Source organism: Lygodium microphyllum, chromosome 27 (assembly GCF_053477565.2).
Source record: "Lygodium microphyllum isolate KBCC chromosome 27, Lygodium_microphyllum_v1.1.10, whole genome shotgun sequence".
Taxonomy (NCBI): Eukaryota; Viridiplantae; Streptophyta; class Polypodiopsida; order Schizaeales; family Lygodiaceae; genus Lygodium; species Lygodium microphyllum.
This window is the reverse complement of record NC_141161.1, coordinates 128420637-128447846: the sequence shown is the minus strand read 5'-3', so window position 1 is coordinate 128447846 and position 27210 is coordinate 128420637. Positions and strand designations below refer to the sequence as shown.

At 35.9% G+C, this 27210-nt stretch overlaps 1 protein-coding gene across 1 annotated transcript in view; it reads left to right on the top strand.

Annotated features, from left to right (window-relative positions):
• The first annotated feature begins 944 nt into the window (after positions 1-944).
• Positions 945-27210, top strand: part of LOC148012824 (beta-galactosidase-like) — a 56405-nt gene continuing 30139 nt past the window's right edge. Inside the window, exons 1-9 of the mRNA XM_087669073.1 lie at positions 945-984; positions 8054-8172; positions 8282-8377; positions 9080-9192; positions 9297-9363; positions 10399-10491; positions 10569-10706; positions 11633-11721; positions 26390-26495. Of these exons, the coding sequence (XP_087525199.1) occupies positions 945-984; positions 8054-8172; positions 8282-8377; positions 9080-9192; positions 9297-9363; positions 10399-10491; positions 10569-10706; positions 11633-11721; positions 26390-26495 (861 nt within the window). The remainder of the gene's footprint in view (positions 985-8053; positions 8173-8281; positions 8378-9079; positions 9193-9296; positions 9364-10398; positions 10492-10568; positions 10707-11632; positions 11722-26389; positions 26496-27210) is intronic.

The window sequence follows — 27210 nt, the reverse complement described above, 5'->3', positions numbered from 1 at the left end:
AGTGGAGCATGAGATGAAGTTGTTCAATGGCAGGAATGTATTTGCATATGTACATACCTATGCTTAAAAGATGGAATTCTTTGGGGTGGCTCAACTTGCATGGAGCCAGTACTTTGTTTGGATAACTGTACATGAACTAAAAGCGCGAATTACTAAATTGTACATGTAGGATGCTGATTGGGTAGCTTTCAAGAAGACACTAAGGGAAGAATTCTACATTGAAGACACTAGTTTGATTACGCACAACACTTTTCAGGAGTGGGTTTTACAATCCAATGAGGGTCTTGTGGGCTACAAAATTATTAAGAGAACTTGAAAGTCGATTTGAGTAGTTAGATCTTACAGAACAACAAGCTCTTGCAAGTCAGAAAATTGAATTGTTTCTATAAGCAGCAGATCCTGAGCTTCAAGAGAAGCATGATGATTTGCTAGAGACTCAGACTACAGAGACATGTCTTAAAACAGAGTGGAGACAAGTCAAGGAAGATGTTACTGCACTTGTGAAAAAGCATAGAAGAAGAGAAAGATTGCATGTCTCTAGCTTGTTCCCACTGTTATGGGCAAAACAGTTGATGTACCCAGTAAGCCACCCACTTCTGTGGCTAAACCTATGGCTGTGCCTGCTGTTCCCATTGTTGGGAAAGATGTATTAGATGAATTTGTCAAAGGCATGTGGGATCTTTAATTGAAGATCACAAAATTGGATGAAAAAGGACAAGAGGAAAGGGGACAGGCAGCAGCCCCTAAGCCAAGAAAACGATGTATGTGGTGTGATAGTTTGCAGTATGAGAGAAATGATTGTGCTGCCTATCAGGAGGCCTTGGCATGACAGCTCATCTTTTGGAAAGATGGCAAGATCCATGCACAAGAAATGGGATTGCCTCTTGCTTTAAATTTTGGAAAGGGAGGTATGTAGAAGTTGTTGGAAGATTTGGCTGTCCGAAATGCTTATGTGGTTGCACATGCTTCTACTTTTGGTCTACAGTTGGATAGAATGCATGGCCGGTTGGTCCAAAGGCTGAAATACGGACACATGGTGTAATGTAGCTGAAAAGAGAAAAGTTACTGATAGTGAAATGTCTCATGCAGGGCAAGACATTCGTGACATAACTGGTTGGGAATCATCGGTAGATGCATATTCAGTGTATACATATTTAGCAATGGTGCAAAACACGGATGTACTTGTGAAAGAAAAACAAAAGAGAGATGTAGATAATGCAAGGACATCTAAAAGAATGACAAGAAGAAGTGTGGATTAGCCTAAAGCTACAAATCAACCAGCTCTCGAGCATGTTATGTAAGAGGTCAGTTATTAGGAGCAAAAACACGATAGTAAACAAGAGGGCAAAAAGAAGGGCAAGCAGCCAGGATATAAGTTGTAGTTTGACATTGAGACAGCCATAGATCTTAAGGAGGTTCTTAAAGAATGGATCTTAAACAGTCAGGTGGAATTCACCTTGGGAGAGGTGCTTGGCATCGCCAAGTGAGAATTTCATGATGAGATCCTTGACATAATTAAGAGGAAACATTAGTTTCTTGGTGATACCACTAGTGCATTGTTGCAATTTGAAGAGAAAACTAGTTTGTTGGGTATTCAGGCTGAATATGAGCATGAAGTAAGTATTGGATTATCTATATAGGATGCTACTAATCAGTGGACAACATGTGGAAAAGAGAAGAAAGTGGCTGAAAATGCATTGTCTTGTAGCAATATGCATGGTGGAGTAAGGTAGATGCAACAATATGGGAAAGAGACTTTAGGATTTATTTCTTGAATTTATTACACAAGAAATCATTGTGCCAGGGCCACCACTAAAATATAGTGAAAATAGGGGAGCGTGAAACTTCTTGTGTTGCTTTGCTTGACCATGGGTCTGAGATTAATGTCATTGAGCGTGGCTTGTATGACAATGGTGCATGGCCTGTGGACATTGATCATGGTTGGCATATGAGGGTTGCAAATAATTCTTCAAGAGAGCTCTATGCAACATGTCCTAATGTAAAAGTGACAATAGGTGATGTACAAGAAGAGCAACACTTGTGCAAGATAATTCCTCATATGCAGTGATTTTGGCAGAGCCCTATATTACAGGAGTGTGTATGGAAACAAAGGTCCTTGATGATTGTTCTGCTTATGCAAGAGTCAGAAGCAAGGATGGAAGGAAAGCAATCCAATTTCTTATTGTTTTTGTTAATCATCCTAGAATTCGGGATATGCTTCGAGAGTCTCCTTTGCCTCCAAATGCAAGGGAATTCAAAGACTTGGATTTTCATTAAGTACTGTTGTAATGCGGGGCTACAATAGTGCTGTTCAAAAGATGTACTCACCTCTTGATGGAATGAATCATGTATTTACTATTGGTTATTCTTAGTTTACATCAAATAGTTTATGTTGGTTTAAGCCTATGAAAGCTATGTGCAAGGCTAAACGTATATCTATGAAACGGGCTACTAAGGAATTGAAAGTAATGGGTATGTTAGCTAAAAATGAAGGAATTTTAGGCATCTTTTATGGGCTGAATATTAATGACACTATGGCTGAAATTTTAGCAACTATACATGTAGGAAATGAGGCTGAAAACAGAGTGTTTCCATGAGATTTTAATTTGCCTTACAAAACTTTCCCCAACGGAAGCACCTGTCTAACCTACAGCTTAGGTTTCTTGTCCTCTCAGCATTGGTCAAAGTTTATCAATCCATTGCAAGCATTCCAGGAGATACCACATGGCATGCTTGATGCAAGGTGTAAAACAATAATAGCTGCCTATCTTTCCACTCTCTCTTGCCTTAATCTTTTTATTAGATCTTTGGCATGCCGTATGCGTAATCTCAAGAGGGAGATTGTGACAACACTCCTTGTGCTCTCCTCAACCACTTTGTTGATTGAAACTATTAGGTAAATGTCACCTTTGTACAAATATTAAATGAGTTGCAACAATGAATATCAAGTAATAGCACTTTTTGAATCTCTATAAAGAGATGGCTTTCAAAGTATATCAATTATGGAAAGTTGAAATAATAAATTGTACCTTTGGTCTTTCATAGTATAAATTAAATGTGACATTGCAAACTTATTGCTATAAATAATGTTAAATGTCTACATGTCAATCATTTATAGAACTTAAAGTTTTTTACATCAAGGTAGGAGGAGAGATGAAGCTTCAAAGATAATCCATTGCCACATCATGATGTTCTAGCTCGATGAATGTTGTATGCGATTAAGTCATCCAATGAACAAGATGCTTCTTAATGTCTACATCCATTGCCTCTAGGTCTATCCAACTCTCAATACCCATTGCAATGTGTGATTCTCACTCTCAGCATGCTCAATCCCATTAGTGTTTGAGGCCTCAAACTCAACACCATCACAATTATATATCCACAAGGCTATATCCTCTTTGTAGTCCTTGCTCTCAAGAATTCGGGAGATCATGTCATTGCAAAATATATATGTCAACTTCTCAACCCTGTCTGCCAAAATTCTATTTTGAATGATGCTATTGACATATTTATATGTGCTCCAATTTTTCTTTGAGTTGGTGTTGCTAGCACATTGCACTAGTATACACATAGCGAGAGGTCTCAAATGTGGACAAGTTTCCCCATGCTAGTTGCTTCTTGGCCATCTCCTGCACAAAGGGAGTAGAAAATGGATCTTCTCTTAGCCTGAATCTAGAGATCTCCTTGACACATTCCTTGTGTGTTGCCCTATCATCCACATAGAATGTGTTAATCACAGTGTAGAAGTCCTCAACCACCTCACTATTTCTCCATATGTCTAGGCCCCAATACTCAAGATCTAGCAAGTATGCAATAGTATGAAATGGTTTATGGGCTCCAACCCATCTCCTATAAGCATATTTTAATAGTAGATTTCTTTGAAATGCCTAATGGTTTTTGCTAGGGCTTTGTAATGGAGTTTTTAATCTCCTATGGAAACTAAACTCTTGCATAGTCCACCATGTCATTCGTACTTTCCCCATGTTTGCCACATTCTCATCCATGCTATAAATAGCATACATGACATGCATTATTACATGATATGCATCAACCATAGTCTACCACCACTTATATCCTCCTTATTTAAACAATTAAAGCACAACTCGATAACCTTATCCCTCACTCGTACTCATTGCTCAACCTTCCAATCATACATGTCCATGCACAAGAATATCTCTATCACAACATCCTTATTTCGGATTAAGGACTCCAAACTATAAAAATGAGTGCAAAACCCCCTGAGGGTTCACTCTTTGTAAAGGAGACATGTCACCTATGAGCAAAGAATCTTGGAAAACCCCCTATCCACAACTCATGCAAGAGTCATATGATCCCCCCTTTTTACACTTATATGATATATTTAAAAAAAATCATACCCCTTTTTTTGGATACATGATTTTATATTCTATCTAGATATAAGATCTTGTATTTTTAAAAGGATACATGCATATATGTATAAATAATTGTCTTGATCTATCTATAGACATTGAAAGAAAGGAATATGTTAAGTGTTGTAATCTTTATGTAATTGCCCCTCACCAACCTAAAATATATACTTATGCACTTTTTGAAATCCCCCTTTCCCCCTTTGCACTTATGTGATTCCGTAAGTTACCTATGGTGGTGAACAACCATGGCAAAACTATGTCTTTGCACGAAGCTTTAACATGCATATATGTCAAGTACTCAACTTCTTTTGAGAATCAACTTGACAACTCTCTTGCAATCATCAATAATGCTAGCAAACCAAGCTATATCCTCCATTTTATACTAGTATTTCAACACTAAATTGAGTGAATGAGTGTTGTAATCACTACATGTAGTCTTTGGATATAGCTATTTTATAAGTCTAGCTACATTTTTATAGTTCTTAGCATTATCCCACAATAACTTGTACCACATGATGATACACTATCTCTGTGATGTATTCTCTAACTTAATTTATCTTATGCTATCTATTCGCCTTTAAGAATATCTCCCCCCTTTGTGAAACCAACATGATGTTTATCAATGGTTATCTTTGAACATTGGACCAACCATCTGATACAATATACATCCAGTCGGCCCAAGTTGCATAGAGTGACCTTTTTGATCTACTCCTTCACATTTGAGGACAAGAACATGATGTCATATTGAGTGATAAGATAGTGGGGAAAAGCGAGCCCCAAACTCCTCGATTTTCTACCATGTATGTTTCCAATTATCATTATCCATGATTGTCATTACATGACTGAAAAAAGAATAGGCCTAACCAAGGTAATCTATGATTCTTTTAAAAACTCTTATGGAGGGAGTCTTGGTGGACAATCACTTTGTTCTTGGACATGCAATTTCCCTTGTTGGGTCGTACTTAAAAATCTCAAGACTTAGAAACATGGGGTGTTTGAATTGAGAGGCATTCAGTTGATTTTATTTCACTCTACTAGTCAAACATCTTAATTTCGATTCATGACACCCTTGCAAGAGAAGCCCTCTTGCTTTCATAATGTTCTCAAATAGCTTTGGCTACTTGTTTGGTAGCTCAATGTTGACATATATGTATGGACTTCTTCATATTACCAAGGGAATGGTCCTTGATGCGGGTGCACCACCAGACTTCATGATATGACACAAATTATATTCCCAATACATATATCCACCTAAAAGATTTTTGGAAAATTTCCACTCTATCCCCAGTAACCTTTTTTTGGAGCTAGGACTTGACTTTGCAATAGGCTAGTTAGAGGAAAGAGTATTGGTTGTCTTTGGAAACTAGGAAATTGGTGTTCTCATGTTCTTGAATACTCCATTGTGCATGGTAACAAGTGATCAATGATCACCACTCTATAATGTTACTAGCTACAATGTACAACAAACTAGTAATACATGAAATTATCCATGGAGTAAACAATCAAATAAATAGACAAATGAACTAGACAACAATTAATGAAGAATCAATCATTTAAATTATTAATATTCAGCATACAAATTAAGTGCACTTAAAAATAAGAAACATACACTCACATGCACATGCTATTCCTATATCATTTTGATAACTACATATAATACGCAAACACTATTCATTTTTTTATGAAGTGAAAACTTGTAATACTTTTTAGTATACTAATTATAAATACATAATGCATCTGAAAAGTGACATGAAAGGATTATGAAAATGATAAGTAAACATGTAATTAAAATATGAACATTGAATGATTTTACACCTTAAAATTACAGATAGATACAAGTAAACATGCAAAACTATTCTAAACATTCATAAATTGTTAACCACAAGAACATAAGGGTCCACATACTTATATTGTAATATTACATATTTAATTAATATGCAATGTATGTACATAGTTGATCAACAATAAGCATATGATTAAAATTTAAAATACATATTTAAACTAATGTGACAAACAAAGCTAATGAACTAATCTTTGCTTGGTTAGGGATTAAAAAGTCCAAATAGCATTAGACAACAACCATATTATGAACTAACATTGCCCAACATAGGATGTTAGTCCATTAAGAAAAGTTTACACATATTTGATTGCTATTTTCTAACCAAATCCTTCATATCTAGGATACATGTAGCCCATGACAAGACCAAATACACAAGATATAAAGCACTTTGTGATCGTCCAAATGTTTGTTCAAAACAAAAACAGAGACAAGCAAACAATGAATGGTTACCTCTCTTACTCTCATTGGAAAAAGTCATTCGATCTCATTTCCACATGCTTTGATTTTTGTTTTTCAATATCCTTGTGTAAAGAGTGGGATCTAACTTACCAAAAGATTCTCAAAACCATCCACTCAATGCACAAGATACTCTTCTGGGTTGTCTTGTAGGAGAGTTCTTTGCTCAAGAAGGACGCACTCCCTAAGAGACTTGCTTGAAAGATGGAAAAAAGAGAAATAGGTTGCGTCCTCAATATATAGTGGCTTTTCTAGGGTTTTTGGCCCGCCGAGTTTCCTACATAGCCCGATGGGCTCACCAAGCTACTTAAATGCCCTAATGGCCTTGCAAGGAAATGTTAAAACCCCTATGGGTTGACCATAGTAAGTTTCACCTAGTTAATGTTATTTTTAACATTATTAATGTAAAATCCCAGAATTAATGAGACATGTTTAATTACAAGATCATAAAAATGTAATCACGTCATTGTAATCCTTGATTCGTACTATTGGGTGTGCACAGAATGCAAGTGCTCGATTAGGGGTAGGTCCATTGGGTACATGCAAGTGCAACAAGATCATTAGGTGGACTAATTGGGTAAGAGAAGGTTAAATAAGTCATAGTCTATTAGGTAATGTTAGGTGGCCTTTCAAGGAGCCAATAGTGGTGGGCACTGGGTCTCATGTAGAGATGGAGCCATGGGTGCGCATGCATGGGTAAAGGGCGAGGGCATGCTAGAAGGTTGGGAGGGGTTAAGACCATTCCTAGTGAACAAATGTGATCAACTTAGTTTTTTTTGGAACTACACCCTTCGAGTAATAAGTGGCAAAGAAAAGCTAATTGAGAGATGCTTGCTATGATAATAGTCACCACGAAGTCAAGTTTGTAATAAGGAACATAGTAGGATGAGATGTGTGTGTTTATGGATTTTTATTCTCATTGCTTGGAGGAGCTTATTAGCTATTTCATGACTTGAAAGGAAGACACATGTTTTCAAGGTTGTTTCTAAGTCATGAAGAAAGGTCAAGTAGTTGTTAAGTTAATCTAATGAAATCCTAAAACTTTCTTCCTTTGGAGATTGTAGATATGTATTATAGCATTGAAAGAAATGTTCCTAATCCAATTCACACTTGAGTTGTCGCATATGACAATAAGCTCTCTCTCTCTCTCTCTCTCTCATATTGCTTTGGAAGCATCGCACCCACCCCACGCCAATTACTCTCTCTCTCTCTCTCTCTCTCTCTCTGCCCCTCCCTCCCCGTCCCTCGCCCCCGCGCCCCGCGTCTCTCTGTCACTCAACCATGGCAGCTCATCGGCAATCGACCCTCGTCCATTCCTTATCTTGCAGCTTGGTTACTATCTGCTTTTGCTTGCACGCATTGGCTGAAGCTGACGTGGGGGCATCGACAGCTGCAAACGTGTCGTACGATCATAGGTCCATCATCATCAATGGAAAGCACAGGATCCTTATATCAGGCTCCATTCACTACCCACGAAGCACCCCTGAGGTAACACACACACACACACACACACACACTCTCTCTCTCTCTCTCTCTCTTTGTGTGTTGTGTGTGTATCTACATATCCAAAGTGGCTAGTTTCGTCCGGTTCTCGCAGATGTGGCCTCAATTGATAGACAAGGCGAAGGAGGGAGGCTTGGACGTTATAGAAACTTATGTGTTTTGGAATGAGCATGAGCCAGTTAAAGGAAAGGTAATGCTCTCTCTCTCTCTCTCTCTCTCTCTCTCTCTCTCTCTCTCATGCTAGTGGAATGGTTTCTCTTATGGCGGTGGGATGGCTGCTGCTAAGTCTTCCTAATATTAAAGTATCAATTCACTTGAAGGGTACCAATGGAACCAAACCAAGTTTGAACTAAAGTATCAGGGTTCATCCCAATGGAACCAAATTTCAAGTTTGAATTCATAAGGGTTCAAACCAAGATCTCCTTATTCTTGCCATGTTCATGCTTGCTGTTGTAGGTATACTTTTATTTGTTAGCATTGCCCATTAAGGCATATGCTTATAGAATCATGTGGTGGCATAGGGAATCTCATAAGACCTGATCGAGTTCGGTTTAAGACCGCTTTTTGGTCTAAACTTCCACCTTCTTTTCAAAGCAAATTCTTTAAAAGTCACAACTTCAATTGGCATCATGTTTTATTTCATCTTTTCCAAATGATTAATAGCATTCAATTGATGCCATGTTTATGCTTACACATGTAGTTAGATTTCTATTTGTATTCATAAGTAACATGCATAAGTAACATGCATAAAACATGTAGTTCAAACCTATTTGTGTTCTTTTTTATGCTTGTTACTTATTGTTAGTAATTGAATTATTCCTTCACACACACACAATCTCTCTCTCTCTCTCTCTCTCTCATTTTTAAAAAAAATTTCAAACTTTGTTTATAGTTTGACTTCAGAGGTAGAAGGGATCTCGTGGGGTTTATAAAAATGGTGCAAAAGGCAGGACTTCTTTTGAACTTGCGCATCGGACCTTTCATTGCCTCTGAATGGAAATTTGGGTGGGTAAATCCATGTAAATAACATAATAGTATCTATAGATGTGCAGAAGTTCATTGCAATCGATCATTAACTTGCTCCCTTTTTTTTTACAAAATAATAATAGAGGATTACCAGTGTGGTTGTACCTCGAGCCTCATGTTGTCTTACGCACAGATAATGTTCCTTTCAAGGTAATATGCATTCACTTAGTGCAACTTATCAAACACTGAGGTTTAAAGTTGAACAAACTATGAAACTACAAATCGGAATGAGTTTTATAGCAAAGGTTTTACATTTCTAGGGTAAATAACTTATAAAATTTTAAGATCTAAGGTTTTTGTAATGACTCCTTATATAACAATAGCTTTTGTAAACGTGCCCCCCCCCCCCCCCCCCCCCCCCCCCCCCAAAAGAAGAAAAAAAGAACAATGTAGATCCAACCAATACACATTACCCCTCTTTTGGGTACTAAGTTCTCATGCATACATTGTTTTTTAGTTTGCAAAGGCCTTTTCTACTCTTAATGTACATAGTAGATGCTTTTCCTTGCAAATGAATGAACAAGGTATTTTGATAATTTTTCTATATACCATAGAAAGACACAAAGGGGCTCGATTTGTTCAATAGACCATTCATCACCTTCTCACAATCAAAACACTATTTCAAATAGCACATTGTAAGTGGGACAATTTGAGAAATACATTATTTTTTATGCACATTTCTCGTCATAGGACACAAGCCTATATGAACATGGAGTCCCTCTTTACAAAGGATCGACCCATGAAAGTTTGACAGATTATGTAATCAATATGGTAAGAGATGGCTAGGTCGGTTATAGTAGACTTTCAAAATGTGGCATGCTAGCTAGGTTTGATAGCCTCACTTATACTTGTAAGGATATAAACACTTATGGTTAAATAATATTAATGTTGTATTAGGATTGTACTAATATCAAATTACTATATTTTAATATGAGGGAAAAATTATTCAGTTGACTAATGATTCTATAAAGCAAATATTTTTTTAATTAAAACAAAATGATAACCAAAAGGTTATCAAGGAGAAGGGTTTGTGTCTTTTTAAGGTCATTATTCTGATACCCAAAAAAAAAAGTTGCATGTTTACTTTGATGCAAATAGTTGAAAAGATTTGTTTATTTGAATAGTGTACATTAGGTGAAATGATCATTTCACTTTTTGCAAATGTTTTTCCAAAACCAATTATAGGCAGAAATGAAGCGTTTTGTGAAGAAGATTGTGGATATGATGAAAAACGAAAAACTTTTTGCATGGCAAGGTGGACCCATCATAATGGCACAGGTACACTACATCACAAGCACTATGTTAGCTTGATTTATTCCACTTGGGCCGCTTATGTTGTCTATTCAAAATTCCAGATAGAAAATGAGTTTAATGCTTGGCCAAGGGGCTCACCAGAGTATGCATATGCCATGTGGGCAGCAAATACAGCAATCTCCCTCAACACAGGTGTGCCTTGGATAATGTGTCGCCAATCTGATGCTCCTAATCCTGTGGTATGATCTTATGTATCCATGAATATGTATGTTATTATTGATGTGTCCATCCATGCATACATGCTATAGACTTATAGATCTACAATCATGTGTTTACTTATGTGTCTATTGGTAAGCATACATTGTCATGCATGTCTTATACAAGCATGAGCTAAGAACCTAGATACATCATGCATGTGGACTAGCTATTCCAAATTATCATATGAAAATAGGTAAATCAAACCTTTATTATGGCAAATAAGTTTGCAGGGCGCTAAACCTAATAATTAAGGAGCATGGGGACAAGTGAGCTAGTTAAGTTAGTGTAAAATTTTGCCTCTATAGAGTAAAGAGACCAATTGTATGTGGGTTAACTTTAAGGGAAAGGTTATTAGCAAAGATTGACCAAATTACATAAAACTTAGCTTGCAAATCTACAATATTTAAATATTAAACTTGAGAATTTCATTTCTCAAAAGAATATTCCAAAATAATTGTGGAGCACTAAAAACCTTGCACACTGATACTTAAATAAGATCTAGATTGGTAGCAATGCATTAGCTTTGTAGAAAATGCTTGAAGGAGAGTTTGATACACCAACATTTTCAATGTCCATTATGGGTGAAAAGTGAAGATTACATTTGGAAAAGAAGTGCTTGGAGTTAAGTTACCTTGACCTCCATATTGGAGGTCCCCCTTTATTGGGGCTTGAGTTTGAATTTCAATCAAATGAGATCATGAAAGAAAGCATATTTTACTCAACACTTACTATATAAGAATAGAAAGTTTGATGAGCTTGAATAAAATATTCAAACTATTTTGCAACCTATCACATATGTGTAGACAAAAAACGATATTAAAGTGCATTAACTATGCTTATCTTACCATCTTGGTGCTAATAATGGGATATTTTCTCATTGAGTTGATAATGATTGAAATATATATAGATTGATACTTGCAATGACTACTATTGCGACGATTTTTATCCAAATAGTGAAGGCAAGCCCAAAATATGGACTGAGAATTGGACAGGATGGTAAGCTTTTCCTTTTGAACATATACATCTAATGCAATTACCTTCATGCTTTGTATTCCATTAGTTTTTTATGTGCATGGAATGCCTACATCTCATCTACATATCTATGTAGTAGTAGTGTGCCATCTAGTTTCCAAGATAATCAACTTATATTAGCATTTGTTGGTTGAGATAGTAGGCATCTTTTCTTTGGCATATAAATTAGATACATGCATTGAAATTTAAGCATTTTGTACTTCAATTCAGCATAGAAATAAGCTTGCATACACATATTAAGGATGCGTTCTTTTTTTCTTTTTTTTTGTGAGAGGGATTGTGATTATGTAGAAGTATTTGTAAGGGCTCAAATCCCTCATTGACATAGTGGTAAATCCATTGTTTGAAGAAACAAGTAATATTGTTTCCTTCCAAAAGAGATGGACATACATTGCTATATACTAACAAAACTAGCCAAGACATCATCATAAAATGAAAGTGTGCTATTAACTAGGGAGATGAATGCACACATTATTGGTTGAAAGTTAAGAATTGCCACTAGGTAAGTTATATATTTTTCCCTCCATAAGAATTAACAAAGATTTCCATTGCCAATGGACTTGCTCACACTTTTGTAAAGTCATGTGCTATTTCTAAGCATGATGGACATCTAGGTAAGCTAAGGTTGGTGCCACCATTAGACTTCACAAAAATTTCCTTTACTTATTCACACTTTTTAAGTCATATGCCTACTATATTATTAAAGTAGTATGTCACTGCCATGTTGATATTTCCATTAAGGAAAAAGGTGTACAATGATTGGAGAATTGAATATTGAAGCACTTTCAAAGTCTCAAGTACCTTCAAGAGTAGAATAAGGTAAAATAGGGAATTTACAGGACAGTACAAGGTATATACAGGTCTTTATAGGTACCAACTTCATTACTGAAGTATAGGTGTAGGTATTACAGGGTGGCCATAGGTCCTATTCAGCCTCTTATAGGGTTTGCTAGCCATTTGGGACCACCATTTTACTCTTACAGGTGGAAACAAGGTATTTACACGTCGAAATAGGGTGTAGGCCTAGACAGTTCTAACTCAGAGAATGAATTGCAAAATTTTCTATCCTAAACCTGTTATGATGTGCTATATTTCTTTTAAAACAGGGCATCATTGGATTTGATTTGAATCAAAAATTTTGGGAATCAGAATTTCTTAGCTCAAGTTATAGCCAATTTTCCGACAGGGGATATTGTAGGATTGCACTATTATGGCAGGACATAAAGGCAAGACAAGACCCAAGATGAGTATGCACAACAAATTAGAGACTCTATCATGGTAATATGACTCAAGAGGGCCCTGAAGAGCTTCAAGTGTATGGGAAAATAAGTGCACTCATCAACAATACCATATGTGAACATGAGAATAGGCATGCCCAATGACATATGGAGCTGATATCTAGATTGGAGCAAATGGTATTGTCTACTAGTCAAATGAAGTCTTCCATTGGAAAGTTGGTGGATTCCACTACCCAAACAAAGGCTTCCATTGACAAGCTAGTAGAATCTAATGCTCAAATAATGGTTCAATTCTTCCAATGGATGCAAATACAAATGGGAACCAATGAAGCTAAGGAGAAAGCTCATGGTAAACCCTCAGACCCACTTCAACCACCTAACCAAAATGGTCAAGGTCATGGTATCATTGGAAAAATGGGTATTCCAAATAGCCAATATGAAGTAGGTGAGACTTCACAAAGGTATGATGACTATTTGGGGAGTCTAAATGGTGCTAATTCCCAAGCTTTTGGGTTGAATACCCAACTTCCTAGAGATTTCTACCAACAATGGAAAGGTTTCATACTAGCTCTCAGGCACCTATTGGGAGTTCCATCTTATTTTGGGCATTCCATGCCTAATAATACTTGCAGTCTATTTTGGGACAGTAACCCTTTCATGATACAGAGTTGAACGATAAGATTATTTTGGCAAAGTACAATGGTCAATCATCACTTGCAGTCTATTTTGGGACAGTAACCCTTTCATGATAGAGAGTTGAGCGATAAGATTATTTTGGCAAAGTACAATGGTCAATCATCTTCACCATCTAATCTAGAGGAATGGATTTCCAAATTGGAATCTTTGATATATTCGCTAGAACTAATGATATGAAGATTCATTTTGTATCCTTGCATTTGGAGGGATTTGCACATACTTGGTGGACATACATTAAGAAGGAGAACAGACTTGTAGAGAATTGGGATGCATTCAAGACACTTATAGCTGAGGTCTTTGTCTCTCCTCTTGAAAAAGAGAAATTGGCATGGAACTGGTATGGATAAGAGTAAAGAGACCTAAGTGTACAAGAGCATATCAACCAGTTCCTCAATCTTACCATGTATGTAGAGAGCTTTAGTGATGAAGCTAAACTCCACAAGTACATGTATGGTTTAGAGCCATATTTATCAAACAACTGATGTTATGGCGAAAAACCCTACCACTCTTTTCAAAGCTATTGAGCTTGAGGAGTGCTATGGAAGGAAATATAGAAAAGAGTCCCCATTTCAACCTAGTTATGGATATCCAATGGTTGTTTTAAAATAGGGACAAGTTTGCAATGTTCATGGAAACAATCATGCACCAAGTGGGAGCTTAAGAGTGTTGACTTATCCATCATTCAATGCTTCAAGACCTCAAAGCAATTTTAGGACAACAAACAGTCCAAGAGTAGATTTCAAATAAGGGGACATCAAGCCTAAATCTATTTCAACCAATGTGAATCCAAAGTCTATTCTTATGGACCTCTACAAAGAAAGAAAGGAAAAAGACTTATGCTTCAAATGTGTGAAAAAGTATATAGCTGATCATGCCACAAAGTGTGTATTAAAAAATGCCAAAGCCAAGGTTCATAGTATGTTAGTCTTTGAGGATTCTGAAGATGACATTGATGAGGCCAATGCATTCGTACCTACTACTGAAAATGATGATCTTGAGGAAGAAGTTGGGCAAGAATATTTTTATGATCCTACCAACTCTTTTCCTTTTGATCTAGGTGGGAGTGTTCCTTTTGACCCAAGAGGGATTTATGATGAGCCACTTACCGCCACTAGTTGGTCCATTTCCATGGATGCTTGGAGCCCTAATACACTTCGTACGAAGGGTAATATTCATGGGAATGACATGTTCATCCTAATAGATAGTGGTAGTACACACGTTTGTGAATAAGTCCATTATGGACAAGCTGAATTGTCTTCCCATTGACTTACAATAACCCATAAGAATTTAGGTGGCCAATGGTGAAGAAGAAATCAGCACTCAAATATGTTCACAGGTTTCTTTATAGTTGGCTGAAAATTATAAACCAAAAGTAAACCTAATAACCTTGGAAATGGGGTCTCTAGATATTTATGCCCACAAGTTTCTTTACTGTTGGCTGAAAATTATGAAGCAAAAGTAAACCTAATAACCTTGGAAATGGGGCCTCTAGATATTGTACTCGGTTGTGATGGGTTGATGACATTGGGAAAAATTACTATGGATTTCTCACAGCTATATATGGAGTTTATCTTTGATGGACACCTTATCCATTTACAGGGAATTCCTAGTAAATCAGATTTTCGGCTTATCACCATTCGACAACTTAAAAAGGAGTACAAGAGGTGCTCATAGATTTTTTTTGCACTTGAATAAAGAGGTTGAAGATCAATCCACAAATTTAGCAAGTCACCCAGCTTTGAAAGCTCTTCTTGAGGAGTTCAAGGATTTGTTTGAAGTGCCTACTTCATTGCGACCCAAGAGAGCAGTAGATCACCCCATTGATTTGGAGCCCAACTCAAAGCCAATTAATAAGCCACCTTATAGATTGTCCAAGTGTGAGCATGAAGAAGTAGCCAAGAAAATCAAGGAGCTTCTTGAAATAGGATTCATTGAACCTAGTGCTTCACCCTATGCATCTCCGATGTCTTGTTGATTAAAAAGAAAGATGGGTCTTTCAGGATGTGTATTGACTACAGGGATCTTAACAAGACTACAATGAAGAACAAGTACCCAATACCTAGAATTGATGATTTACTTAATGAGCTTAAGGAGGCTACATTCTTTACAAAGATTGACCTGAGGTCAAGGTATCATCAAATCCCTATGCAAGAGGGTGATAAAATCAAAACTACTTTTACGACTGATCAAGGGCTCTATCATTTCCTAGTGATGCCATTTGGACTTACAAATGCTCTAGCTACCTTCTAGAGCTTGATGAACAAGATTTTACAGCCTTTCCTCTTTTGTTTGTCTTGGTCTTATTTAATGGCATTTTGATTTACAATAAGACCCTTCATGACCATTCATCACACATGAGGCAGGTTTTTGATGTATTGAGGCATCACAGACTCTTTGCTAAAAGAAGAAGAAATTCTCTTTCATACATTCTAAAGTGGAATACTTGGGACCTATTGTCAATGAAAAAGGGATCCATGTTGACCCCAAGAAGGTGAAGTGTGTTAAAGATTGGCCAACATCTACTACCACTACTTCACTTAGAGGATTTCTTAGTCTATCTTAATTTTATCGCCAATTCATCAAACATTATATGGCTATTGCAGGTCATTTGACTGATAACTTAAAGAAAGAAGCTTTCTTTTAGGATGCTCTTGCTGATAGTAGCTTCAACCAATTAAAGGAACTCCTTACTTCTGCTCCTATTCAAGCATGCCAAGATTTTTTGAAGGAGTTTACCGTACAGTGTGATGCCATTGGTGGCCGAGGCATAAGGGGTTGTTTTGTTATAGGAGTATGGAGTGATTGTGTTTGAAAGTCACAAGCCTACAGATAAGGAAATGGCTATGAATGTTTATGACCAAGAGATGTCAGCTATCTTGCATGCAATAAAGAAATGGCACTATTATTTGTATGGCAGCCAATTTAGAGTTCAAAGTGATCACATGGCCCTTAAGTATTTCCTCACTCAATCCAATCTTACTCCTAAGTAGCGTAAGTGGGTAGCTACATTGCAAAATTAATTTGACATCACTCATACGAGGGAAAAAGTCAATGTAGTGGTTGATTCTCTTTCTTGTATGTGGGCCTGCAAAGTTTTATCAATGATTGATCTACATAGTTATTGGATTGAAGAATTATAGGAAGCTTATCTTTTGGATGAAGAGCTCAACTATATTTTTCAAAAATCACAGCAAGGTCTCATGGAAGATAACTCACATTATTAGCTTCAAAATGGGCTAATATGGTTAAATGGCAAGATTCTCATTCTCTCTACTTCTTCTTTTACACAAAAAATTATGGAGGATTTGCATTCTTCGCCTTTAGCTAGACACCTTGGAGTTTTCAAAACTGATAGGATTAGTAAAATCTTCTATTGGAAAGGACTGTGGAAAGATGTCAAATATTTTATCATGAAGTGCATAATGCCTTATCAGTAGAATAAGGATAGCACCCATAAGCCAGGTGGTTCGTTGCATCCATTACCTATTCCCACATGCAAATGGATGCACATTACCATGGATTTCATTACTAGCTTGCTTACTACAAAAAAGGGATGGAATAGTATATATATGGTGGTGGATAAACTTACTAAGGCAACCCATTTCATTCTAGCCAAGACCCAATTTACTACTTCTCAAGTGGCCAGTCAGTTTATGGAGCAAATTTTTAGATTACATGGATTACCATAGGTGATTGTTCATGACAGAGATTCAAAGTTCATGAGTAACTTTTGGTAGGTAGTATTCACATCCATGGGTACTAAATTGGCTCCCTCTACATTCTATCATCTACAAACTGATGGATAGATAGAAAGGGTAAACAAGTGGTTGGAGACTTACATTTGCCATTTCTATTATGATGTTCAGAATTCATGGGATTCTTGGTTACACTTGACTGAGTTTGCTACAATAACTCCACTCATGCTAGTATTGGAGTTTCACCCTTTGAGGCTATGTATGGTTATAAGGTGCCCTTACCCACAATCATCTTCAATGAAAGAATCAATCCTCATGGGAAAGAAGAATTGGAAAGAATAGACCCTTCTTCAACAATGTAAGATGAATCTTAGGAAAGCCCAAGACCAAATGAAGATGTATGCATATAAGAAGAGGTGACCTTTAGAGTTCTAAGAAGGAGAATTGGTTTTGATGAAGGTGCCCAAGTCTCGATATTCTACTTTGAAAGATGGATCTAGTAAACAAGCTTGCTCACAAATTTTATGGCCCCTACTACCGGATCCTAAAGCACATTGGAGACTTGGCATATAAATTGGAGCTACCCTCTTCCACTAAGATTCCTAATATATTCCATGTTAGTCAGCTCAAGCCTTTCAATGGTGATCCTATTGATACAATTGATGAGCTACTACCTATTGAATGAAGAAGGTATTTGTAGGAGCTTTCACTCTACCGCCAAGACCCACGGACCGCTTATTGCTTCAAGTGTTACAAGCCGAGCACTAATGGCTACCTCTCACATAGCCGATGCGCCATCTATATCTATGGTTGTAGTGAGCTTACCTCCATATCGTTCGAGTTACCTCCTCTCCCGCACATTCCGGTAGCTCCACAATCCAAGTGCAAGCTTCAAGCAAGCTCCATCCTCAAGCTCCACACTCCAAGCTCCATCACCGCGAGCAAGAGAAGAGAAGAGAAGAGAAGAGAAGAGAAGAAGAGAGGAGAAGATGGAGAGCTTCTTCACTCCACGGTCCCTCACCCTCACCCACTCACTCCCTCACACTCTCACACTCCCTCTCTCAAGCACAAGCTCAAGCAAGCAAGAACAAGAAGAAGAAGAAGAGGAGGAGAGCCACTTTTTGCCACACACAAGAATGAGCTTCTCATTCACTTTTCAACTTTATATACAAAACCCTAAATCCCTTTTGGGCGGTCATCCCCCTTTCCCTTTTTTACATGGCCGGCTGTAGCCTAGGCCCTTTTTCCCATTGTCCTTTTATCATCCTAGCTTCCTTTCCACCACCCATCTACATTTACAAATTGCACATGTGAGAGTCCAGTGCTCCTTGAATTAAACCGTGATGCGCTTGCGCTCTTTTACAAAAGTTTTGTCTTGCGCTTTTCCTTGTGCGCCTTTGTCTTCCATTTCTCTTGCCTTGGCCTTTGTCTTTGTCTTTTATTTTAGCTTTTCGGATTTTCCACTGCATGGCACTCTTTTACAAGATTTTAGGATGTGACTTTGTATTTTAACATGCACCTTTTCCCTTTTTCATCTGCCTTGGGCTTTTTGAGGTTGCCCTTACGCTTTTGGCATTTTCTCCTCTTCTTCCTTCATTCGAGCTACCTTTTTTCCGCCTTTTCCCTACGTCTTTTTTATTTTCTTTTGCTTTCTTCGTGCTGGAGTTAACAGTCTTATTTAGTACATCCCAAAAGTTGTCACACATTAGTGTGAGAAGAAGCTTCGATCTCACTCCATCATTGAATATTTGATCAAATGGAGAGGTTTACCACCTAAGGAAGATTCTTGGAGGCTTGATTCTATACTAGATGAGTTTCCTTACCTATGGGATACATTAGTGGTTGAAGCTTACTGACTCTGGAGCCAGTTATGGTGTAGACAAGAACCTAAGAGTAGACTATTTTAGAATTTTTTTATTCTTCCTAATTTTTAAAATTATGCCACCTACATAGGGTCAAAGTACTCTTCAAGAGCTACATTTCGACATGTGGCACACTTCATTTGGATACTTCTACTAGAAGTTATAGAAAATTTGTTTCAGCAAGGTTTGTTTATATACAACAAGCTATCTACTTTATTTTGAGTTCATCAAGTGAAGTTTTTAAGGCTCCAAGTACTTTTGAAGCACTCTTGATCATGTATATAGCTGAGGCTTACTTCTATTCCTTCACTTCAGTCCGTATGTCTTTAATCTTTCATTCTTTTCACATTGTAAAGCCGAAAATAGAGTAGTACTTTGTTCCATCTATCCTTTCCCAATCTTTGTAAGTTTTTTTTAAAGGGCAAAAACCTTCGGGATGGGATGGATTGTAAGAAGTTGGGAAGTATAGTGGTTTAGTGTGAGAATAATAGTAATACCATGTCACATTGGCATAGGTATAAAAGGAAGGGATATGTAATTTTTCTTATCTTTTGACACATTAATGCATTATTGTCTCTCTCCTCATTACCTTGCTCATAGCTTCAATGGCTTCTTACTTCTTTTCAACCTTTCTCTCTCATTTCTTTCTCCTCGTCCACTCTCTCTTCTACTCTCTTTCTTTTGTAGTATTCTCTCTCCTCTTTCTCTCTCTTAAATTCACTTCTTGACATGGCTGCATACTCATATTGTGTTTTTTATGACTTGCATGGAGACTTTATTATTTTCATTGTGCATTGACTTATATAGCATACTTTTAACGATTGACTATATGATTGGTCATTACATGTTAACACCAAAACCATAAATATTGGATATTTGAAAAAAATCTCAATGGGCTTTAGCAATGAAACAACAATCGTGTTAGGAGTTATACTATATTTGGTTGAGAAAGAGCACCTTGATTTTTATTCTACATTGGGCATTTATTTCCAGTATTCTTGATTTGATCAACTTTCTTCCTTAAGATCATATAGGGTGATTGAAAAGAGAGACTTCGAACATCATTTTAGGTAGAAGATATGTTAGGCTTGCATAATAGATAATAGCCTATCCTCGAGGTTGAAAAATATCACTTCATGGAACTTGCATGTTGAGTCACGGGCTTTACCTAAACTTGACTTGTTTTTAAGATAGGTAAAAGGAGGAAGAGATGATAAAAGTCCAAAAGAATAATCAAAATATCATATCATCTATTCTCTCAAGGAAGCCAAAACATGACTAGTACGTGAAAAAGAATCCTCTAAGAAAGGGAGAAAGAAAGGACAAGAAGAGGGAGGGGAGGAGTCTTTTAAGGGGGGCAATAACATATTAAGCAAATATGCCATATACTAATAATAATTATCAAGATCCATGCATAGTCAGGTGCTTCATAAAGTACTTGACCATGGATTTTAAGAATCAACATGGATTTATATTTTAGAATATGTGGCAAAAGTTCCAATTATTAAGATACTAGAATTTGAGAAATTTGTTTTAAACAAAGAAAATGTATAGTCAACTTAAAGAAAACTCTTAATCACCATACAAATATATAGAGTCTTGATAATTTAGTTTTCAAAACTTACACATCAAATTATTTTCAAGTAAAGCAAGGAATTCATATTACTGTATATAATCTAGTCATGTTAATGGAAAAAATATAAAAAGAGTAAATAATAAAAAAGTTTTGACTTCTTTAAAAGAGAAAAGGTCAATTGGTAATGTACCAATGATCTAGGTTGTATTATTGGCTTACATAAAGTTTTTCATTGTGTTTAAGTTTTTATTTAGGAAAAAGATTGAATATCTCAAGCTTGTCATCCATGCATGCTAGTTCCTTCACTCACCTTCATTTTTTCTCATGATACTAATCTAGTGAAACTCACACCAGATCACTCTCAGCTTGCTTAACTCATATTCTCTACAACATTGCATCTCTTTAGGTACATTGGTTATACATAAGCTGATTATAGGTAGTTTGCTTGAAGTCTTACTTGATTGGGCCTAATTGCTAAGATAATATATCTTCAATGAAAAATCTTCTAGCAATGAGACATAACATTGTAGTTCAAATTAAAGTAGAATTATACACTATCCTTGATATATTAGCCATCCAAGAAGAGGGGTCACTATTGATGCTTAGTATTGTCCAAAAATTTAGGAATAGATGCAGATTCCCTACATTGTGGCCATTGATTTTCCTTACTTGATGCTCACACATGAGAAAGTAAAATGTGAGAACAAATTTTTATGAGATTAAATGTTATGTAGCCTTCCTAACATATTCTAAATGGGCTAGGGATATGCCTAGTTGTTCAACTACCACAAGAGCCTTGGGTTAGCTAACACATGATTTTGAGAGCTATGGAGAAACATGATGCTTAATCTCCATGAGTGGCCCATTCTTATTGGATAAGGAGAATGCTTATCTCAATGTCATGACAATGCAAGGCTTTTCTTCTTTATTTAGTTGAAATGGAGCTTGGTTAAGGCACTTGAAGACTCAGAGAGGCATTATGAAGGTTGAAAGCTAATGGATGTATACATTAAAAACTCAAAGAATCCACTTTGATGGACCCATTAATTCCACAAGTTTTTAGAGGAGTGACTTAATATCTTAGGCGCTAAACGAATACTCTTTTTGGAAGGATAATTCATGGAGTTTTTAGAGGACCGACTTAATATCTTAATCATTAAACGAGGGCTCTTTCTAAAAGGGGAATTCTGCAAGTTTTTAGAGGAGTGACTTAATATCTTAAGCACAAATGGATGTGCTCATAGATGTGTCACACAAGAATTTTGAAGAGCATACAACAAATTTTATGCTCAAGTTGGTTTTGTTGGAAGCCCTGAACATGTGTGCTTAACCCTTAGCCATCATTGAGATGCTTCTCACACAAGAGAAATGGATTCTCATGCATACATATAAGATTTTATGGATGTCACACACATTGAGTCATATAAGAAGACTATACATCTTCATATGCGATTGATGACATCAAGTATAATGGATATGATAGGGAGGACACCCACTTTACTAATGGGTATGATGAATATGGTAAAGTTGGCATGTATGCTTGGGAGGTTCACTCATGAATATATGTATGTATAATGTGAGTTCAAAATAAGGGGTTTTTAAAATACAATTTATATATATATATATTACATACAAAAGGGTGTCATGTGAAGGGTTTACTTACAGATTGAAAAGAGTTGTGTTTTTTTCAAGAAATTTTCACAGATTAGGATATTAATAAATAGGCCATGAATGCAGTGAGATATATATATATATATATATATATATATAGTGAACCCCTCGAGTATGTATGATAGGGATTATAAGGATACTAATCCTTATAAAGGTCACTCAATCTATGAGAATGATCGTATCTAGCATTATGAGACTTATGTCATTATGCCTAAACAATAAGAATGCTCATGTAGAGACCATGATTATCACTATTAAGTGAATTGAGTCATATTTGTGAGCCCAAGCTTATGAGGATCATGTAGAGTGATGTGATTGGCCATGGAATTTATACCTACATATAATGACGAGGATTATGTGCCTACTCAAATTTACCTAAAGTAAGAGGCTCCAGTGGTTGAGATCATAAACCTTGTCTCTACCAATATATGCATCATCCTAGCATGTTTTTCTATAGTCTACTTAAGCCTAAAGATAGTCAGGCAATCTACAAGACCAAGAATTATGATGTAGAGGAGTCCATTTGGAACTACAAGCTACAATAGTAGACAAATGTGCCCCCATGGTTAGACACAAAGTAAGATGGAATGCATGGCATTCCATTGATTATTTATTTTCATATTAGAGATATATATTACAAAGCAAACCATGTGATGAATTGAGCATGTCAAATATTAAATAGTAACAATGTTATGAAACATAAAAGAATTTGAGTAAGTTCAAAAATTCAAAAAGAGAATAAGATACGACACACAATATGGCCCAATCTTCCCCATGACAAATGCCATGGTTTACTATCCTCTATTATGAAATGTTGATTATACAACTATTTACATTCATGCATTATACCTAGTTACAAATATCAATCAAACTACAAAGTTTTATATGTTAAGAGTTTTTTTGGCTTGTTATGGTTGATGCAAAAAATTATGTGTGCTGATTTATAACATTTTGACATCACCATTGCATCTTGAATGTGCTAAAACCCCTAAAATGACTCCAAAAGCTCTGAATTTTGACTTCAAATAGGGGAAAAACAACAAAACTAAGTTTTTACGTTATTCTCTTGTTTTATGTGAGATCCCATTGCCTTATTAAGAAAGCTAGGATAAGCTTTTTCAAATTGAACTATATAAAGAAAATAACAAAGTTCAAATCTATTATTATAAAATTATTTATAATAAATATATTAAATAAAATAATTTAATAGTAAAGACTAATGTTTCATTTAAAATTACTACACTAAATAAGCTTAAACTTGTAATTTACAAATAAATAAAATTATCTTATAATTTATACTATCATGTGGATACATATTATTATATATTATTCTTACTACATAGATTCATCTAAATATTATTTATATAATAATCTATGAATTACATCACAATGGATATGGCAAACAGACAAAATATGCAATAAAATAAAAATAATCTTATTTTCATAGTGAATTTTGATAAAATGTCATGATTATCATAATTCTATATCTATATCATCTTGACTTTATGGGATAGGGCATTCCCTATCACAAGTAGCAAAGTATGACTATGACTATCAGGATTGAGAGAGAGAGAGAGAGAGAGAGAGAGAGAGAGAGAGAGAGAGAGAGAGAGAGAGAGAGAGAGAGAGAGAGAGAGAGAGAGAGAGAGAGAGAGAGAGAGAGAGAGAGAGAGAGAGAGAGAGAGAGAGAGAGAGGACAATGACTTGTATACTTTAGGTATAATTTCATATAATTTTATTAATTATAACACCTAATCTACCTAATTATTGATGCATTAAATTGGTACTTAATATAAAATAATATTTTATCTATGTATATATTTATATATTTAAATAGTTATTATGACTACTTGATGTAAATGTCTATGTATTAACCTTAATCGATAAGTTTTTATATATATTCTTAAAGTGTGAGATAATCTCTCAAACAATAATAGGATAATACTAAAATTTTGTGTTTAAATCTAGTGTGCAAGATAGATGCCACAAGAGTTGACAAGTGCTTGTAATGACATAAGAGGATATAATGTAGCTCACCCTAGAGCTTCAGCATTTTGATCAAAACATTTTCGATTGGAAATATTTTGATCAAAATCTCTTTGATTGAAATGTAAGAACTATTTGGATGTTTCCAAAAACAATGGTTGGCCCCCAAATAATATGCCTTAATATTGATAGTTAATGTGAAAATTGGCATTATTTGCATGGAAAACACTTTCCAAATAACATAAAATGTAGCCTAGATCAATGACCTTCCCCACTTATGTGCCACTAAATGTAGATATTGTTTGATATATTTTCAGTTATATATACTAGGAACTATTGTCACTAATTTACTAGGTCTATATCTATTATTTCATTATGATAGAATGGTGCACCTTCTTGTGACAAATCCCAGAGGTGACGCAACTCCAGTAGAACAACGAGACGGAGACACCGCGTCCATGCCTCCATAGCAACCCATTTTATTGTCATATTTCAACTTATGAAAAATAAATAAAACTATTAAGTATGTCATTTGAGCCCATATTTTAGAATTGAATGGTGCAAACAAAAGTTTTAGGGTAACTTAAAAATATAGTTTACTACATTGTGTGAAAGGTTCACCATTAATAGGAACTAATAAATTTGATTTGTTTATTGAATCAAGAATTATCCTAGAACATGAAGGTAAGCTAAGGTCTTATGCACCTTTTCACATGAGAAAATTAACAATGAAGAGTAATGCCAACGAAAGCTCAAGTTCATGGGAAGTGAAGGGTCATGAGAGTGAAAAGTCTAGGCTTAGGAAAATGGGTCAAATCAATGAAAGCTCAAATGTCAAGGTGATAAAAGATCAAGGGTCATGAAAACACAATTTTAAAACTAGGTCTATAAGGTGAGCTCTATAGATTACATAGTAATTACACTATATTGAAAGAACGTATAGATGTCAAGCATAAGATCGTATATTTTATCATGCATGAGTTCAAATGGAGAGTATAGTAGCTATGAGTTAACAAAACCTTTATTAGCTCTCTCTTTGTAGGAATTTTTTTGTATTTTATTATAAAATGTCACTATGTTCTAGTGAAAAATATAAAACCAATTAGTAGACAAAGGTTTTTCACCAGTGAAAAGTTCTTTTTGATGCCCTTAAGTGACACTAATGGTGGATACCCAAATCTAACAACATCAAACCTTCTTGGGTTGAATCTTACCATCCATCATGTAATATTTCCTCATAAATATAATTGGAGATGTAATATACCTAGAATAGTCATGTTTTGCTTGCATAGTGCCACTCAAAGGCAAATATTTGTTTGACATGCATTACATTGCATCACTAATATCCCCTTGCATGCAAACTCCTACACCAACATGTCAAAAGTGAACATGGACATGGTTTAGTTACAATGTGACATTGGGGAAAGAAGCCATGAACCATGTTTAAAAAGAAAAAATCATGTTATCTATGCAAGCAAGCGAGGGAGCAAGGAAGTGAGAGAGTCGGTGTGCACATATTTGTTTGACATGCATTACATTGCATCACTAATATCCCCTTGCATGCAAACTCCTACACCAACATGTCAAAAGTGAACATGGACATGGTTTAGTTACAATGTGACATTGGGGAAAGAAACCATGAACCATGTTTAAAAAGAAGAAATCATGTTATCTATGCAAGCAAGTGAGGGAGCAAGGAAGGGAGAGAGTCGGTGTGCATGTGTGTGTCCCATGTTATATACCAACATGGAAAGCACCAATTCGGAGAAGATATGGAAATGTAGGCTGTTAGTAGAGTTTGGACTTTTATCCATGAACATGATAGGAAACAAGTTCAATAGAAATCAATGCCAATGTTTTTTATTGTATAAGTGTTGATTATTAAGAAATAAACTTACAACATTACAGGTTTCAAACTTATGGTCAGCCCACCCCCTATAGGCCTGTGGAGGACATTGCATTTGCTGTGGCGAGATTTTTCCAAAAGAATGGAAGCTTCCAAAACTATTACATGGTATTTTCTAAAATCTTCTTATATGTTTGAAAAATCACATGCATGTATGTTGTTAACAAGGATCCAATTGTATAGTTCCGTCTATGTTACAATTGAGATCCCTTTGTGAAGACAATTCAAAACTCTTAATTGCACCATGCAATAAGGTCATTGATCTCATGTGATATGTGAGTAATGAGATATGCAAACTCTTGCATAGATAAGTTTCTCTCAACTAGGCATTCACTTATCATGAACATAAAATGTTTTGATCAGCACACAAGTAGATGACATGTGTGGTCATATTTCTATGCCCATTATTCTAGAGGAACTATAGGGCTTGTTTCAAAGTCCATTCTAAGACTTATTTGACATGTTCAATGTCTATTATAGTTGTAGAGGAATTATTTGACATGTTCAATGTCTATTATAGTTGTATGCCTATTGCACTTGTAGAGGAATTATGTGGGATGCCACAATTTCCATTACATATTTGGGCACTTCCCAGTAATTTCTAGTTGCCCATATCAAATGAGCTTATAGAAGGCCATGTACAAATTGTAAGCAATGTATGTGACAAAAATGTGCTCTATGTAGCATATGTTATATGAATAGTGGTAGGGAAAGTGTTTTTCGCATGTATGTGTAGTCATGAACAATTTCACACACACATACACACTCACACATGTGCACAAATATGCATGCACATGCAGATACACATGCATAGAGAGGGGAA